The 20,435-nt window shown below is 38.3% G+C and overlaps 1 protein-coding gene across 10 annotated transcripts in view; it reads right to left on the reverse strand.

The window, feature by feature from the left end:
* Nucleotides 1–13,567: 13,567 nt before the first annotated feature.
* Nucleotides 13,568–20,435, reverse strand: part of TSPAN12 (tetraspanin 12) — a 101,251-nt gene continuing 94,383 nt past the window's right edge. For 4 of the 10 annotated variants that reach the window (XM_081038239.1, XM_081038242.1, XM_081038240.1 and 1 more), the window contains one exon: nt 14,003–15,751. In XM_081038239.1, the coding sequence (XP_080894365.1) occupies nt 15,446–15,751 (306 nt within the window). In that variant the 3' untranslated portion in view covers nt 14,003–15,445. Of the gene's footprint in view, nt 15,752–17,268; nt 17,336–20,435 lie in introns of all 10 variants that reach the window. The other 6 variants (XM_081038241.1, XM_081038235.1, XM_081038243.1 and 3 more) reach the window with 2 other exon arrangements.

Genomic DNA, 20,435 nt, shown 5'->3' on the forward strand with positions numbered 1-20,435 from the left:
AATGCAAGTTTTCATTTTTCATTCTTTCCTCTATTACCTATTATTTCAGGTCTTTATGTGATTCAAGGGCTAAGTTTTTCTGGATTTTTTTTAAGATTTTTTTTTTATTATTTTTCAAGGGGAACAGTGTGTATTTCCAGGACTTTATTGGGGAGCAGTGTGTTTTTCCCGGGACCCATCCGCTCCAAGTCAAGCTGTTGTCCTTCGATCTTAGTTGTGGAGGATACAGCCCAGCTCCAAGTCCAGTGGCTGTTTTCAATCTAGTTGCGGGGGAGGCATAGTCCATCATCCCATGTGGAGTCAAACTGGGAGCTCAGCTCAAGTTGTTGTCTTCAATCTAGTTGCAGGGGGTGCAGCTCACTGGCCCATGTGGGAATCGAACTGGCAACCCTGCTGCTCAGAGCTGGTGCTCTAACCAACTGTGCCATCCGGCCACCCTGGATATTTTTAAAAGGTCAACAGTCTATTTTTCCTGGTTCCTGTTTTCTTCCCTTTCATAGTTAACTGCCAAACTAAAGTGAAAATGACAGCTAGCATTCATTCATTAAGTAACCAACAAAAGCCATTTACTTCCTTTCAATTCTCTGTAACAACTTGCCAGCTGATGTTAGGATAAACCACTTTCCAAGCAAGGGAACTGAAGTCAACAGAAGTTATGCAATTTGCCCCTGGCCACACCACTGGTAAATGATTAAGATGGAATTCAAACCCAAGTCTGACAACAAAGCCCATGCACTTTCCCCTCTAACAGTCTCTCATTTTGTTCACATAAAATTAAATACTATTAAGTCTGCAGATAACATAATTCTTGATTATGTCACTTAAAGGAAGTGAGGTTACAAACATCTTGTGACTTGTTTATATGTTTATTGTGTTTTCATCCTTAAAATGACTAGTAGGTATTTGTATCAGCCAGAGTTCATTTATTTCACTTTATTAATTCGACAAATATTGATTAGGCGCTTGAAATAAAACAACGGAAAAAACAAATACAATCTCTGTCTTTATAGTATTTGATCTAGTTGAAAAGATTATCAGTAAATAAATAAACACACAGATAATACATCATTGCAAACTGTGGTAAGTGCCATAATGGAAAATAACGGGGTACCATAAAAGAGATAACAGAGGGATCCTCATTAAGATTTAAGGCCCAGAAAAGTTCTCTTTGAGGAACTGACATATATCGGAGCCCAAAGGAGAAATGGAAATTATCCAAAAATGGGAGAAAAAGATTTCAGGCCAACACTAAAAGCAAAATTATCTTCCAGAAGGCAGAAAAGCTCTTGTAACACTTGAAAACCTGTTGAAAGGTCTGTGTGGTTAAGGGATGGGCAAGGGGAGGGGTGACTCCTGATTAGAAAGAGGACGTGGCAAAGGATGTGTAAACCTTTCCACTGAAGGATTTTGGACTTTGTCCTCGGTCCAATGGGAAACCATGAAGAATTTTGTGCCAAGGAAGGTGACGTGATCAAATGTATGCTTTTTTTTTTTTTTAATTTATGCTTTTTAAAGATCACTGTCATTGCTGTGCTGAAGAATGAGTTGGGAAAAGGGGCACCAGAGGAAGCAAGGAGACCAATTAGGAAATGATTCCAGTAACTTGAGAGAGACACAGAGGAGATATGGCCAATTTAGAGTGGCACCTGAGAAAACTGGACAATTTAAGGGACATTGTGGAGTTAAAGTCAAGGAGACTTGGTAGTAATTGATACCAGCATGAGAAAATGCTAAGAAAGGGTTGATCTCTGATTTAAATAGCTTAGAGGAACAAAATGTCATTTACTGGGATGATCAGGATTTCTGCTTTGAATATGTCATGAATTAGTCAAGAGGAGGGGGCAAATAAAACAATAATAATAAGGATCAATAAATATTTATTAAATGCTTACTATTAATATTTATTAAATACTTAACTGGGCCAGGCACAGTTTTTAAGTGCTTTAAATGTATTCACACATTTATCATCAGAAAAGCCCTATAAAGTATACACTACTAGCTTTTGTAGTTTATAAAGAGGCATTTCACCTGTAAACATGGAAACATCACATACCTTACCTACAGTCATACAGAAAATAAGTTGCTACACCTGAAATTATGTAATTTCATTAACAATTGTTACCCCAATAAATTAAAAAAGAAAGAGAGAGAGAGAGAGAGAGAGAGAGAGAGAGAGAGAGAGAGAGAAAGAAAGAAAGAAAGAAAGAAAGAAAGAAAGAAAGAAAGAAAGAAAGAAAGAAAGAAAGAAAGAAAGAAAGAAAGAAAGAAAGAAAGAAAGAAAGAAAAAGAAAAAGAAAATAAGTTGCTGGATGGGGATGGAAGCCCAGGTTTGTGACTGACTCCGAAGCCTGAAAACTGACCCACCCCAGAGGTGTCTCTCTGTGGCCTTCATGTAAGCAGTTAGATGTAAGAGTACATCGCACAGAAGAGGATTCGAGAGATTCATTTTGGAAGCAGTACCAGAGGAGGTATTGAATCCAAGCAATGGAATCAAGTATAGAACAAGAGAAGGAATCCTGGCATGATGGCAGGAACTACAAAGAAGTCTGAGGAAGAGCAGCCAGAGAGGCGAGAGAAGTATGTCAAGAAAGAGAAGGTCCAGCTCAGTAAATGCTGCTGAAATGTCTAGCAAGGTGTGCACCAAAAGGGCTGGGGCCACCTGGCACCACAATGGTCATCATTCAACTGGGCAGAAGCACATGTGATGTGGTGAGCACAAAACCCAGATCAGATTAGGACTCAGAGGGTTGAAAACATTCTTGAGGAGCTTGGCTCTGAAGAACAGCTTCAAGGTGAGAAGATTGCTAAGGGAATATGGAGGGGAAGGAGTTGGGATTCTTGTTTTCCTGGCTTGATAGGAAATAATATGGTGTGTCCCAATCTTGGTAAGAAACAGCTAGTAGATAGAAAAGGAAAGGTTAACGTTGCAGGAAAGAGACGAGGAATATGAAGAGTGAAGAAGGGAGGGCTTGGGATTAGAATGAAGAGAAGGAGAGCCCCTGGGTGAGAGGAGCCAACAGGAGCTCTCTGAGAGCTTCCCTGTGTGGCTGTGTGTGACCCAGCAGGGAATTCTCACTACTGTGCTCCCTTCTGTCCTCCGTGTGTGCCCACCACAGGGTGACGGTCTTCTGGGAACACATTTGCCCTTCCACTATTGTTAATGAAAGGAGGAAAGACTAACTCTAAAGAGCACATGGAAAGCTCTGAAACACAGAATTCTACCAGGCATGCGTTGCACTCAGCAAAATTTGGAAGCAACTGACTTTTTTCAGTTTCCTCTGAATTCCTTTCTGTACTCTCCTCTCATTCCTCGATGTTGGCCAGCGGTATAGATAAGAAGGAATCCCTGTGATCCAGGGAGATAATTCAGAAAATGTCATGTCAGCCAGCCAGCCACCCACCCACCACCCAAATGTCCCTAGGTTTCCTTTCCAGAGACCCTTATATTCCTTCGTATCTCTGACTGTTGTCAGCAAGTGCTGGAAGGAACACAATCTAATTATCATAACTCACACTAAGATACAGATGATGGATGCGGCTCCCAGGATATTTACAATTGGAAAGAGACCACTTAAACTTAATGACTCCCTAGAGAAATATTAATATTGAGAGAGAAGGTATCTTTGGTGGCTGAGTACTCTCAAGGGAGCTGTCAATTCTTCCCAATCTGCCTATAAATCAGGATGGCCTTGCATACACCGAGGCACGTCAGATTCACACAGGCACACACACACACAGAGTTGCACATGCATATGTTCAGACACATACTAACACATCAAGACACGCATACATTATACACACCCACACAGCATGCACATAAACTTACATATACACACAATACACAGATACACATAGGCACAAAGTGAGAGCTAATATATCTGAGTACTGTGGTTTTTGTACATTGAGTATACCGTTTTTTAACAACACTCGTATTGCCATCTTTATTTATCAGCTCATCATTCACTAAATCAGAGCTTCCCACTGATGTGCCCAACTTATTGATTCCAGTCTTAGTTGTGTTTATTTTTTCCACAACATGGCACAAATAGACAACCTTCTTCACTTTTGTAGGATACTCCTGCCTTCAGATTTTCTGTCTAATTGTTTCCCATAATAACTATTTGAACCCTGTGTTCTAAGTTTTTAGTGACAATTGAAATAAGGTTTAAACTCCAATTAGGCTGTGTGTGTGCATGCATGCGTGTGTGTGTGTGTGTGTGTGTGTGTGTGTGTCTGAAGATCAGTGTGGCTGGCTAGTGGCAGGGACATGAATATGTAAAAATTCTAAGTCAGAGCAAAGTGTTTGGGGTTTATCATTCTAAGTAAAATAGAAAGCCATCAAGAATTTTAGACAGAGGAACAAGAAATTATTTCGTTTTCAAAATACCACCATGGCTGTGCTATAGAAAACACTTACACAGACCTGAAAACCCCTTAGAAGGCGATTGCGGTGGTCCAGATGAGAAGAGCAGTAGCTTGACCTAGAGGGGAAGTAGAGAAAATTCGGTAGATTCAGGGAAAATACTGAAGGAAGTGCTGAGATGACTTACTGAGGGATTAGACATCAGATGAGTAAGAGCTTAAACAACTGGGTGGATTTGCTAAGAAAGAGAAGGTGGGGAGAGAAGCGGGGGAATCAAGAGTTCTGTCAGCCACCGCACATTTTAAATTCATGTGATCCGTGATCTGCGTGGAGATGTCAAAGTACAGCTGGATATTTAAACCTGGGATTTCAAGGAGAGGTCAGGGCTAAAGATAGAAATACAACAATTGTGAGAATAGAGGTGGTATTTAAAAGAGGATGTTAGTAAAATAAGTACATATGTAAATAAGAAGTCCTCAGTAGCTGGGGAGCCTCTAACATTTTAAGGTAAACAGAGGAGGAGGGGCAACAAAGAAAATAGAAAAAAAACTATCAGTGAAGGAGGGGATATAGCAAGATAGTCGTGGGGCTTTTGTTGTTGTTGTTGTTGTTGTTGTTTATCAGTTTTGCTAGTATGAAATAGCTGAAAAGCGATAAATCTATTTTACGTGCTTTCTCCAGCAAAAGCTGAGACATTGAGCAAGGTGCTGTGGTGGTTTTAAAGTTATATCCACAAATTCTTTGGTACTCCTCCAGCCAAGAAGGGGAGCTGAATTTCCCTCCCCTGGTGTGTGTGCTGCATTTAATGAATCACTTCTAGTAAACTGAATCTGCAATACTGATGGGCTATTACTTCAAGGTTAGATCATAAAAAAGACTGCAATTTTTTATCTTGGGTGCTCTTTCTCATTGTCTGAGATCACTTGCTCTGAGGCAAGCTGACAGCTATGTGTGAGGCAAGTCAGGTGGAGAGACACCAAGAGCCCCAATTAACAGCTAGCATCAACTTGCCAGTCATATGAGTGAACCAATGTGGAAGCGAACCCTTCATCCCCAGTCAAACCTCCCGATGACTGTAACTTCATCCAAAATCTTCATTAGAGACACTGGTCCAGAACCATCATCCAGGTGGTTCTCAGAAACTTTGAAATAATGTTTGTTGTTCTAAGCCACTACATGTTGGGGTAATATGTCAGGAAGCAACAGATAACTAATTCATCACTAAAACAGAGACAGAAAATGCTATGTGACTACATGTGATAAGCTTTCCCTCTAATGTTCTTATTGCTTTGCTCCTAAGGGAAAAAAAAAAATCAAATCCATTAATGTATTTGAAGAGACCAGAATTGATATCTCTTTTCTTCACACAGAAGTGAGATCTCGTGACAAGGATCACTGTGTGGTTACCATCTTCTACCTTCAGCTATTTCTGTCAAAGCACTGCTTCCCTCCATTAGTATTTCTGGAATTAAAACACAACCCCAAGAGGTCAGTGTCAATACACTATGAGTTTCACAAAGTATTTTCAAAAGGAATTACTTTAAACCTTCCCCATTGTCCCTGAAATTAGGAGAGCAAGACCAAAACAACACACAGAGTGAAGAGAATGAAGCCAGTGAGATGTAGAGGAAAGGCACAGATGTGCAGGCTCTGTCACCACCAGGATGTGAGACCTGGAAATTTATCCAGCCTTTTGAGGCTCAACGTCTGCATTTCTAAAATGAAGTTCTGCACAGCTCACAGACGGATGAGAGGATTAAATAAAATAAAGCAAGTGAAAAGCCCTTTCAAATGACAAGGTTTTAGGGTGATCACACAGGCCATTCCGATCTACTCTGCCTGCTATTGATATGTTGATGGGAAGAGCCAGATAGAGGTCAATGGTTTGTCGGAGGATGGAATACATTTATTCAGGTGACCCTGAGTGTTCCGCTTTCAAATTGTTTCTATACTGTATGAGCTCAGCACTTTCACTCCAAAGCACACATTTCTACCTAAGTGTCCCCAAATAGCTCCAAACACCTGATTCAGCTATTCTATTTTACTTTTACACATGATTATTAGGAGCTTGTTCTTTCTCCTCTTTAGTAATTCTTGGTATGAGCTGTTTTATCTGAATTAAAGACAGAAAATTTTAGGAATACATAGGTGTACAATCTGAGCCAAATTAGCTAGCATTTTCAGCATCAGTTTCTTCTCTCATTTCTCTCTGTTTAAATCATTAGAAAGACTTATGCTAACCATCGCAGTCACGTGTAAGCCGATGGTCATTTTAAAAGTCACTTACTCATAGAACCCCCACTTTGAGAAATGCCTTATGGATTAAAATGTGTGTAAAATAAATATATGTGTTCATGGTTGGTGATTGAAAGAACTGTGGCATCAGATTTAACTTTTACTTTTATTTTTTTAGCTTCCCCCTCTCCTAACCTTTAATATAAAGGAGAAGGACATTCCTAGGGGAGTTGCCGGTCTCTTAGAATAAATCAATAAAAGTATTATAATGGCAAGATTGATCCACCTAACCAGCAAAGAAACATGCAGAATTAAAATCTCTTAAGAAAAAAAAATTAAAATAGAACATGAATTTCATCTATTTCTGTCTTTGTCTTCTTAGAAGTTATTATTATTATTATTATTATTATTATTATTATTTGTAATCAATTCTTTTGGAGGGCCCTTCTTTCCAAACTTGAACAAACATTTTTGTAATGTGATCTGTACTACAGACGTGTTTACCTGCAACTGTTGGCTTCATCTCAGTGGTTTGAGATTTTAAAATATTTTTAATATGAAATACTATAAAACCATTGAGCACTAGGAAGAATAAACAAACATTCGTGTTCTCATCACTAAGATACAACAGATGTCTTATTTGTTTTAGATATTTCTATTATTTTAAAGGAATGAAGCATTAAAACTAGAAGTGAAGCTTTCTAGACTCCAATTTTTTTTTCCCTTTCCATACACAAAACTTACCCTATATATATATGCAAATTAAATAAAGTTGAGCTGCCATAATATCTTTGGTATATTGTAGATGAAGGGATTCAAAGGCTTAGGGGGACAGGAATTTGGAGTGAATTTATCATGTGACCCACTCACGTACCCTATAACACTGTCCCAAGGAAGTACCCCGAAAATACTACTTTTACCACTGCATTAAGAAACATACAGAGAAGGTACAGACCAACATTCAGAAAAGCTCAGGATGCTTCAAGCTAGTGATGATGTTGAAAGACGATCCCTCAGAAATGAAATGAGGTCCCAGATTCGCAATACTAAGGGACAGCTAGAAGTGATTATGAAAATGGGTAGCTAAACTAGAGAACTAATCAATCAAAACAGTTTAACCCACACAGATCAGTGGTAGCAGCTAATTGATCATGACCTTCCTAGGAAAATAGATTTGAACTGTCTATATATATTAAAAAATGTTTTAATCTTTAATTGTTGTGAACAGAGTCTTGATTTTAATTGACACAACGGAGAGTCACAACCTGTCACTCGATTCTCAGACTTGTGCCAGTTTGTAAACATGAACCCCTAAATGAAAGGCGGACCAGACTCCCTCAAGGACACCCCTGCCAAATTACCACAAGAAGGTTGTGTAAATCTCCCTTGAGATTCCCAAAGGCATCTGCTGTCATTTACTAGTGTGGTTGTGCCCTGGAGAAAGAGAAATACTCAGACTCTTCAGAGATTATTGGACCGGTTCAGAGCAAATTCTAACCGGGGAGATCCTATATGTCAGTGTGGCCCAGTAGTTAGAGGAGGAATTTACGGAAGTCAATTACCTACATGAAATGGAGTCGATAAACCAGAAATGCTTTAATATAATGCAGACAAAGGAATGCCAAAGTCAGAGCACATCTCACAGCGGACTGATAACTCACCTGTTATCAGGTGGGTCTGTTAACTCGCCTGTGCTTAAGTATGCAGTTTCTGAATGCAAATCATACATTAATCAACAGGAAAGATACCCACTTCAACTCTTTGATCTATGCAGCAGGAAGGATCAAATGAAAATGGCTGGAATAGCCCCTCCTTCAAAAATAGGAAATCACCAATAAAATTTCAGAGATGAGTGCCACTATCAAATTTGAAAGATAAGAGGTAGAGAGTACTGTCACCGCTCCCATTTAATTCACCTATGAGGCCTATGCCAAAGAGAGATGGATTTTGTAGAATTATGCAGATTGTCATAAATATAATCAGGTAGTGTTGCCACTTGCACAGTTGTTCAGGATATGGTTAATAGCATGCCACTGTTAAATCTGGTGAATACTTTTTCTCTAGACCAATTAATAACGACAAGAAAAGCAACTTGCTGTTATGTAGCTGGGAGAGTACTATAGATTCCCTGTGTTAACTCAGGACTTTGAGGTCTCTCTGACCCTGTGACAACCAGGTTCCAGGGAACTTGATCATCTTATCATCCCACCAGACATTACATTGGTCCGCTATTTTGGTAAAATCATTCTAAGTATCCCTGGAATGAGATGTGTGGGGATACTCTTACAGTGAAATTGAATTTGTGCAAGTCATCCTTGACTGTGACAAATATTACACCTTTTTCTCACCGTTCACCGCCTTTTATTTATTTTGTGGCTGATACCTGATAAAGAATTGTCCCTCCTCACAGCTTTCCCTTAAATGGCTTTTCTTATAGGATGTGCTATTTTTTTTTCTTAACTTTGGACCCTTCCTTCTCTGTGTCTTTCATTGGTTGTATTTCTTCTCTAACACATACACACAAATATAGCTCAATCTCAGTCATTGCTCATATTCTCTTTACATAGAAATGTGTTTTGTCTCAGGATCCATGAGGAAAGAAGACTCCAGTCTAGAAATTTTGAGGAGAAAGGGGTTAAATATAGAGAATTAGAGTCACCCACAACTTTAAGGCGAGAGGAAGCAAAAATAGATTCAGAAAGTGGCCAGAAGTCTAGAAGTGATTGTTCACAGGTGTGAGGCCACCATTGAGAAGGAAGTCTGTAGCTGTCAGAGCTAGATGTGAGAACTGAGCCTTCTGAACTTCAGAAGAGTGGCTCTCAATGGAATAATCTACCTTAAAACTATATGAGAAGGAAAATTTGAGGAAAGAGTTCTTCAGCGATGTATGCTCAGCGTTTACTCTGTACACTCCCAGTTCAACAAATGTAGATTTAAAAGTTAAAGGATTTGGCATTAGGCATAAAAGCATTTTGTAAGATTAAGACACATTTGTATTATTAGCCCATAAGTACACTTTGATAGTTGACTCGGACATTTGTAAGACTTGACTGAGCTCTAAACACATTCTGCAGATCCAATCTCCATCCATTTATAGCTAAATGAGTACTTAGTACGGATACCCCAGAGTCTGCTATCCTGGTCAGAACAGACGACCTCCATTAGAGCAGTTTCTTCTTATTGTAATCACTTGGGACCACGGCTTTTGATTCATTATACTGCCTCATAATTCATACATTTATTCATTCATACACTTAATGAATAGACATGCAACATATAGATGTGAAACTCTCCCTAGCCTTATGAAAAATGCTAAGTGGGATACAAAATAGCATATGTGTACTTAAGAAAGACCAGACATACAAAGAGAAAATAATAATTATATACATGAAAAATAATAGAAAATATAAGGACCAAACTCACAACAAATAACTGCTGAGGTCAGAGAAGGAAGAGCTGTGGGGTGGAGTGGTCCGGTAAATCTTCGTGTAGGAAGTGGTTGCTGAGCTGGGACTTAAAGGCTGAATGCAAGGTGAACCGATGAGCATAAAGGTATGCCAGGGAGGCACCATGATGTGAGCAAAATGAAGGAGGCATGGGATATGGAGGATGTTAGAGGCAATGAGAGGACCATGGTTGGCCCAGTGGGCTGGTGTATAGTGAGATGTAGGAAAGCTTGGGTTCGGGTTTGGAAAAATAATTTTAAATGGAGAATTTTATTCCACAGGTGTTAAGAAATGTGTCAGAGATTGCTAGTTGACACAAATACCCACTCCCCCTCTTTCTATGGTCACAGAACTTCCTGGTTTAACTGGATATATGGGTGTCGAGAACAAAGACAATTTTCCACCCCTCACACTCACCCCCATAGCTGTTAGATGTGAATGGAAGTGATGGCTGCTTCTGGATATAATCCTAAAGGAAAGAGGCACACCTCCTCCCCTTTCACTTTCCCCCTTTTCTCCAGCCTGGACTGACGTGTGGACAAAGCGTGTGCCATTTGGGACCAGGTGAACAAGGGAAACACCTTAGCACAGCAGTCTAGCAAGAGAGAAGGAGTCTGAGTTCCTGACGCCCTTAGGTAACCATACCTTGGGCTACTCACACATGAAATAAATAGTCATTTCTATTTGGTTGAGCGACTTTATTCCAGCCCAATCTGTATGCTGAGCGGCTACTGCTTTCCTGGGTTGGCAGTATTGTTTGAAAAGGGGGCAGCTCCTTTTACCATAGGCCTAGGATGACCCATCATCTCTGACCTTCACTTACCCCAGGGGGCCACGTAAATGATACACACACTAGTGAGTTAGGATGTTCTGTGGTAGTTAATACAGGGAAACTCTGGAAGTATTCAGTAAAGAAGTGACATGGTAAGAATTGTGTTGTACAAGAATTAATGAGAATAACAAGTAGCAGATCAGTGTTGCTCAGGACTAGGAGCAGGATTGCAGAAATCCACAGAAAGGGTTGTGATGGAACTTACTGAGATGATAAAATGTTCTGTAGCTTGAGTGCGGTGTGCTTATATGAGTATATGATATACTGTATATATCATATATAGTCAAAACTAATACTTAAAATAAGTAATATATACAGAGGTGCCAAAAAAGTATACACATTTTAAGAAACGAAAACACTGTATTAAAATTGTAGTACTCCATATATACCGATAACAAAAGACGAATACAAGTCATGTGTATATGTATCCTCAATAGAGTTGATTGATTAATTTGACTGAGTGTGTGCAGAATAGATCAAAGGGAGGAGACAAGAGGGGGGGAAGAACAATTTATGGCTTCAGTCAAGTTTTAGATAATTATGACTTGTTCTGTGGAAATAGGGAGAATGAAATTAGACAAAAGAGTCATTTTGAGGGAAGAAGTAACAGAATTTGGAGACAAGTTGGGCCTAGAGATATTGATTCTAGGAGGAGATCTGGCTTCTCTATGTAAGGCAACAGCTGAGCTTCCCCACAGGCTAGTGGAGATGCCATGTCCCAAAATGGAAAGGGAGGAGGCAGAGCAGTGCCACTGCTAGTTAAATAAATTTCTTCAGTCTTGCAAAGTCCCTTTTGTTCATTTGTAAAAGGTAATGATGCCTACAGATTGCAAAAAGTTGTAAAGAGCAGAAAAGATATTTGTAAAACAGCTAGAACCCTATGGCTTGGCACCTAGTAGACCCCCATCAAGCGTGAGATAAAGGACGATTGCAACAACATATTAGGATAGAGAATAAATGTACTTTCAACATGAAATCAAAGAGTCTCCCATACATGTTTCTAGGAGGAGCTTAGATGTGAAGAAATAAGAACTCAAGTTAATAGGAAAGATGAAATTCACTTGTAAATCACAGGGTTATAATAGAAAGGGGGATTGGGTGAAGCCACATAGCAGTTGGCAGTATTGTTTGAAAAGGGGGTGGCTTTTCAAACAATACTTTCACCACAGAAGCTTTGGTGATGTATTCATTTCTCTTTCCACCTTGTTGACTCACCCACAGGAGTGGGCGTTCAGACAAAAGGAAGCTGTTGCAGCATCCTACTTAAGATTCTCCTCATGGAAGATTTGGTTCTCAGCCCATTTTCTGTCAGCCTTCCTGAGATGGGAAAGCAATGCATAAAAATTCTCAGGCTCAACAGTGAACCCTCCTGAGCTGCAGACTGCCTGTAGACATCTCCATCTGTATGTCCTGCAGGCATGTCCAACTGGTGTGTCCCAGACCAAATTAATCACCCTTTACACACCCGTCCTCCCTCCAGTCTGCTCTCTAGGTTAATGCCGTTGCCAGTTTACTGGGTACAAAATCTAGAAATTTCAGTTCTTCCACTTCTCATCCCACACTCCCCACGATTAGCCTGTGGCCCATTTTTGTGGATTCACAGTGTTGTAACCTGTTTTGTGAACTAGGTGTTTTGGACGTCCATTGTGTTGGTGAGGGTTCTTTCCTCTCTCCATGACCACAGCAACAGCAATTGAACCAGCCCCGCTCTGAAGTTGCCAGTGTGCTACAACTTCAGACCATCTCACACCTAGATGAGATAAAAAATGGCCCGCACTGGGGAGTGGGACAATGGGGGAACCTGTCTCCGTGCCCCAAGTTTTTCACTTGGCTAATCCACTTAAATTTCTGAAACATAAACCACCTCCCTTTCTGAAAATACTTAAATGACTCTCCATTGAATTTACAAAATGAAGACCCCAAACCCAAATTTCACCCACTTCCTTTCTCATGGTATCGCTTCAAGCATTCTCTGCTGTAATTACATTGAAAAACAGGTACTGTCTCCAAAGTAATGTATACTTTTTAATCTTAGGGTAGTGGCTTGTGGAACATTTTCCACGAACTAGCTAAGCTCCACTTTTCCTTCCTGACTCAGCATGGCGGCCTTCTCCTCATGGAGCTGCCTTAATTCTCCTGTCCTCCATTTCGTATTGCTAAGCCTGGCCCCACTGACTGTATATTCCTGTGTGTGTTAATGTTATCTGTGTTAGCACGAGTGTTGCTCAACCAGATTTTACAGCGCTGGAAGACACACATCTCTTATTGTCATCTCAGAAGCTTCAGGGCACTTTGAATTGACTCAACCCCTCTAAAAAACAATCTTCAATTCTTACTTTTTAAAAAATGGTTTTTACAAAAGAAAGCTTTTAAAAATTCCCAGAGAACCCGTTAACAATTTTGTTTTCAATGTACCCAAACAGTGAACTCCCTCCGCTCTGCCATATTAAATAGACTTTTTAAAGTCTTGCAGTTTTATTATTTCAGGTGCACTGCTACCACAAGAGGCCTTTGTATACCACTGCTATAAATGCCGTTTTTTCCCAGTAAGCAAGCGCATGAGCATCTGACGGTGTAAATTTATGCCGACTATTCTAGAGAGTACTAAATTAGGTAATATATCACAATATCTGAAAACTAAATGTGTAGAAATTGACTTTTAGTTATAATTTGAAGATTTTTTTTTTTTTTACTGAGTTCAATACAACATGTGCTTGGTTGCTCTTTCTGTGACATAAAAAGAGAAGCAGCCAAATTTTACTTCTATCTAAATAATTCAAATAATGCTAATAGCTGTCTCAATTACTTCAGCATTTTAGGTAAAATTATGAGGAATTGGGGTGTTGAGGAAATAAAAAGGGATGCTTTTGATTATGATTGAGCAAGTCATTTACTCAGTTTTCGTTTAAATCTCTGGAAGAGATGAAATCTAGTGGTTGATTTCAAATATTGTATTCCTTAGACTCATTTTAAAAACTACTTTAAAAACCTGGGACATGAAAACATTGAGAAGATAAATTAACATATGTGAGTATATTTTTATATTATATCAAACAACTACATTATCATTTAGCTCAAAATCAAAATTGAGAAGTAAATGGGCATCTTTTGTTTTTTTCTGAGTGAAGGTACATACTCTTATAGATTAGTTCCAGAGTTTGGAAATCATTATTATTACTTTATTCAATCATTTCTTCTCACATATTTCTCCCTTTGTTAATCTCCTTGAGTGATAAAAGTGCTTATAATGTACAAAAATTAGACACACAAATTATTACTCTCTAGAAAATATTTATTGACAAGTTTTAACTTTCCATTTTCTGAGAAATAAACATAATACACAAAATACAGTAAAATGCACTTTTCCCATTTCAAATAAATATATTTTACTCTTGTAAAGAATTTAATAATCTGTGTAGCTCACCACAGTATTTTAATCAGTGAAATAAAGCAAAGAAATTCTCTAGTTAAGTTGTCACTTATTTTTATGATTCTTTGTCACTTATTTTTATGACAACATTTTGCTGGAGAAAGGAAACACTATTCTCTGTAAAATTATATTCAGACTTGGAGACCATCGCTTCTATTTGGGAAAAAAAAAAGACAAGCTTCTTTAAAAAGTGTTTAGTGTCAAACAGGGTCTTAGTTAGGCAAAAAGATAACATCCAAGTCTTCACTGAGTGAACTATGTGTAAACTTTTCTTCTTAATACTTCCTAGAGACCAGACTATATTCTGAATTATAATGACTCCTTTGTATCACACCAGCAATTTTTTCAAAATTAGTGGTTAAGTATTTAAATTAACAGTTATGTAGGTAATATAAATCCAAGACAGAATTTTAAAACTCTATTAACAGGAAAGGTTAAAAATAATGGTGCTATACAGGACAAATTTACCCTTTTCACAACTGTTATTCTTAACATTATAAGAACTGAAATCTACTGAATTATACAGACTTAACACAGACTCTTATATACACATAAATCCCTGATCAGTTTAAGACAATATGTTAGTTTTCTCTTGTAAGTAGTAAGAATGTTTTAGTAACTAGCAAAAATCACATTTAGGTAGTCACCAATCTTCAGAGTTTTCTTATGTAAAATCTATTTATCCTTAAAAGAATATATCACCAAGTAATAATAATCATTAGTACTGTCCAACTTCCTATGTTAGCAGTTAATTGGTAGTTTATATACTAGCAAGCTTTTGGAAGTAAATCAAACTTTACTGTAGCTCCAATCCCACCATAGCATGGATGTAGAAACATTGGTCAAATTGTACCAAAGCATAAACCTCAAAAGAATAACTGTGTTCAGTAAAAATCTTAACACAGGCTACAAAGTGAGTATTAATTCTGTTGTCAGTATTATAAAGGGCATCAACTATTGTCCAGGTGGTGACTTATATAAAACTTTCCCTTCTTCATTGTAAAGCATAGAAAATTACATGCTTAGGCATTCTTTTATGGCAACATCTTTATTTCTACACATTTCTGATACAGTTTTGTGTGTGCTAAAAATTCACAAGTCCAATAAAATAAATTTGTAGTGCCCTTCTTTGATATTCTCTATAATTCCTCCATCTCAAAGTGTGTGTTAAAGCTGTTTGCCATAGATGTGTGTTCAAAGATCCTCGAAAGGCTTGGTTTCAACAGTTCTACTGAGTGACATGACAGGTGCTGAGTCGTGTCATTTTTCAGGGACATCATTTGTTCTGTCCCAGGTTCCCTCCTGTCATAATAGAGAGCCCAGAGCAGAGTAATGGTGAGAATCATGGCCAGGATTTGTGTCACTCCAATGGAGATTCCCAGAAACCTTAGCACCTGCAGTTGCTTGGTTCCTCTCAAAAAGGAATACATTTTCTTCCCACAGCCCTGTAAAAGAAATCACATGGACAATATTACCTTTGGTTGTGTTACAGAAGGTCAAAATGGTGAAAACAAACAATTTGCATCAGTCAATGCAACCAAATGACTTGAATCATAAAGTTTAAGACAGCGACCCTCACCAGGGATAGCTAGGAGAAGCCGGAGGGGAGATGGGAAGTACACTTTTTTAAAAGCTTGCCAGGTGTTTCTGAGGAGTTTACTCCTTTTCTGTCTTCCTCATAACCCCAAATTGAGAACCACTGGTATAAAACACAACATCTAGAGCATGGGTGGGCAAACATTTTTGGTAAAGGGACAGAGAGTAAACATTTCAGGCTTTGTGGGCCATTTGATCTCTGTTCCTACTACTCATCTCTGCCATTTTAACACAAAAGCAGCCATAGACAGTATGTAAATGAATGGAGGTGGTTGGTCTCCAACGAAACTTCATGAACAGAAAAGGCTGTAGGTCAGATTTGGGGCACATGCCATGGAGTACTGACTCCTGATGCAGACTGATCCAAAATTTTCAAAAATAATGTTTCATCATTATTATTTATATTCACTATTAGGTTACAACTCATGTGGTCAGAGACGTTCCCCCAAGGATCAGGAATGTTTCCCCAGTCTGCTGCTGAAACATGCTGGTAGGTGGAAATCAATCTATTCCCTTGCACCATACCCTCCACGTGCACACACACCTCTGTTCTCTGCCTGTAGCAGAAATACACGTGGGGGAATTTCTGACAACACCAAGTTCTAGTTCTGGTTACCAGGTAAGGGTTGGAAAGGTATCCTTAGATCCCCTTAAGGTTAGGGACATCTGATTTAAAAAGATTAGTGAGAGTTTTGTTTTGTGTGTGTTCAGTTTTAAGTACAAAAGACTAAGGAGTGTCTATAGAAGATATAAAAGAATTCTGAAACAAGAGGAGAAAAATGAGTAAGAGAAAGAAAAGTCATGACCAAGGAAAATGCAGGGGGTGGGTGGACAAACAAAAGGAAGTAGAATCGGATTAATAATTGTCATAGGTCACTTCTCAGGTAACCAAAGCATAGACTACTTGCCATGTCTCAACTGAATCCACAGCAAAGAAATGATAATTTCGTCTTATAAAGGGAAGCTGATTCTAAATCAGGGTGAAAATCTAGGAAAGAATTTTATAACAATAACAAATTTCAAGAACTTTGAAGATTCTGAGATTTCATTCTACTTGAAAGCTAACAAATTAGCCTGCCACAGTTTAGTGGGTGCTGGCAGAAGACACAGGCAAAGAAGTTTATTACTCATAGTAATAGCAATAGCCAGATTATGTGTCAGTTCTTTGAGTCCCAATGGCAACCTTAAGGAAGTGAGATGACGCCTGCACACAGTGCACTGCATTATGGGAGAGGCACCCCAAGCTTAGGAAACCATAACATTTTATAATGAGCGGTAAGCATACTTGTCCTTTGCGTTAGAGACATAATCTTTATTATACTGGAGAGCAAATATATTTTCCCTTTTCTCTGGAGGGAGATAGTACCTCTGTCTTCAAGGTTGTTCTCTATGCAAACAGCCTTGAAAAGGTAGTCCAGAACCAGCCAGTGCTTCTGCTCACAGGACATGCAGAAATGCAAGAGACCCATATAAATTATCTCTCAACAACAAGAACTTGATTCTTCAAAGCTTCTATTCTGAGTTTGGGGTAAAAGTAACTCAGTGCTTACCCTACTCAGGACGCTGCTTGAATTAAAAAAAAAAAAAGGATAATTATTTAAATAACTTTCCTCTTGTTTTCTTCTCTATATTCCACAAAGAACTCAGCTAAATCAAGGACAACAAGACTACTGAACTAGTTGTTAGGCTGTACATTATATTGGAGAGGAGGAATTAATAATTCTTAGATTTCCAAAGAGATTGATCAGTGACTGTACCCCAGTACGTCATTATGCTCAAGAAATAAAAAATAAAACTAGTCATAGCCACATTTCAATAACTACCTTTTTATGGTATACCATGTAATGCAAATTAACAGCAACAGATTATCAAAGTTTCATCAATTTAACCAAAAGTGAAATTAAAATATTCATAATTTAATACTACTTAATATTGGTTTTAGGAAGATCATTTCTCTAGCCATCTCACCTATTTAATACACACACAAATATGCACATGCACACACACATATACACACTCTGTGGGAAACCAAAATAGATGTCACAAAGACAATTCACTAAAGTTCAAATGCACTCTTATGTTTCTGTGTAATTCTAACAAGCATCCCATGTCACACATTATAGAATAATGGTTAAGATCATGAACTGCAGACCCAGAATTCAGAATTTCAAATCCCTGCTCTGCTACTTATAAGCTCTGTGACTTTGGGCTAATTAATTAATCTCCCTGTGCTTCAGGCTTATCATCTGAAAACATACATAATAACAGTGACTACCTGTTTGGGATGTCGGGAGATTTAAATAAATAAGCACATTGAAACACTAAAATGGGAGCTAGTACATGGTAAGCGTTCAGTAGGTGTCAGCTCTTATCTGGTGTGTCATCCCACAGAAGATTAGAAAGCTCAAATTAAAATAGATGAAAATCTATGAAAAGCAGGCATTAATGAATATGTATGAGGTACAACACTTTAAAAGTATGAAAATGCCAAATCCAGAGCATTATGTCACCACTGAGTACTGAGTCAACAGCCCTTGCCCATAAGAGTTGGCTGTCACTGTTTTTCAAGACAGAGAGGTAATTATCCAAAATGATTATTTGTCACTGAGACATTACATCACTAGCCTTCTCATTAAGCAGAGAAGTATTTAATATAGTTTAGGAAGAGTTACATTAAAATTGTTAAATTTAAAAGGTTTAGCTTCAGGCAGCTGGAAAATTAATTTATATGGACACATCATTTAACATTATTATCAAGTAATACAGCACCAGATCTTCATATCTATCTTTAAAGAAATTGATATCAAATGGCTGTGGACTATGGTTAGCTGATTCCTTACTTATATTCTCAGCACTTGGTATAAAGATGGATCTTTAATGAATAAAGAATTAGCATGGATATATGAATATTTTGGTAATAATTAAAATACATTTCAGAATTAAAAGGTAAATCATTTCAAGAAATATATATGCTGATGATTCTTGAAATTCTATAAGTCAATTGTCATTTGAGTTTTACCTTTTCAATAGTTTCTGGCACTTAAATTTTATCTACGTAGGTAGTTCTTCCTATTTGCGTAAGATCTCCCACTTTTGACTAATTCATTCTAATGAGAAAAACTATGTAGGAAAGATAATATTTCTTTTTTTAAATCTGTCAGTAAAATAAAGCAGAGATTGATAATAAGATATAGTCTATGTGTTTCATATTTTGGCATTAAGGAAAGTCTGTTTCAATTTTATTTTAAACAATCACATTTATAAAAAGAAGGTAAATTATATCATCTAGGATGGCTCAAAAATGTGATATATTAGTTAACACTGAATGTTCTAGAGTGGGAGGGGACCTTTTAGGTCAATGAGTTCAACTTTCTAACTTTAAAAAATATGGCTAAAAAGTGCTTCTAGAATGACATCAGCAAAACTTTCAGAGAAAGGACCTCTGAATATTTCCCCTCCATATAAGCAATTAAAGCACTAGCAAAAATGGTCAGAATCAACTCTTTTAGAACTCTGGAAATTAACCAAAGTCTTCCAGCAATCTGAGGAGCATTTATTTAAGAAAAGCAACTGAACTGAGTTTCAGTAAAAAAGCAAGCTGTGTGGCATCTTATTTTGCCCTATCCACATCCCCCCTCCCCAGCTCTGTAGCCTTGAAAACCAACAGCCCACAATTACGGTGAAAACCAGTGGCCTAGAAGTCACTACAGGAAACAAAATAGGGGTGGAGCTCCTTCAAAGCCCCATTCCCAGAGACCTGTCATTATTGGTCCTATCTGATGGTTTCCTGGAAGACCTCACTTGCAAGCTTGTCTTTGTTTGAACCTGATTTGCAGCTCAACCTGGGTGAAGAGACTTTTCCCCTGGAGATGTTTGTCAAAAGCAATTAGAGGTAACTGCTGAACACTAAGGCTCCCTGAGGCAGTGGATAGCAACTGCACGCAATGGGCAAGTCAAAAAAATTAAAAGAAAATGCTCGGGAAGCATCTAGGGGCCTTGACAAAACTCTGACATATTTGTGGGGATCTAGAAAATTACACATGATTAGGGCTATGCTCTTGCTCAGGACTATGCACATACTAAAGAAAGACCTAGGAAGACCCTAAGATCTCACCTCTGGCTAAACGTGAGGCTCTGTGCACACTTGGCAAAGGCTGGGAGACTTACTGGTTCCGAGCATCTAAGGAAACCTCTGTTCATCCATTAACTGATGACTAAGGGAACCGAGCAGACTTCAGGGAGCCCCACAGGACAAAGAATACAGACTTTACAGAATTAGTTAAGGAAAGTCATTAATGAACAAACAACAATAACAATCAACAACAAACTTTGGGGAGGAGAGAGAACATGATTTCCAGAGTTACCACATTATATTATTTTAAATGTCTGGTTTTCAACATCAACAAAAATATTAAGACATGCAAAGAAAGTATGGCTCAGATACACACAAAAAAAGAGCCATCAAAGAAAATGCTTCTAATGGGAGGAACGCTCTGCCTCACTAGACAGCCCTGTCCACATCTGTGCAATGGT

Source organism: Rhinolophus hipposideros (assembly GCF_964194185.1).
Source record: "Rhinolophus hipposideros genome assembly, chromosome: 25".
NCBI classification, from domain to species: domain Eukaryota; kingdom Metazoa; phylum Chordata; class Mammalia; order Chiroptera; family Rhinolophidae; genus Rhinolophus; species Rhinolophus hipposideros.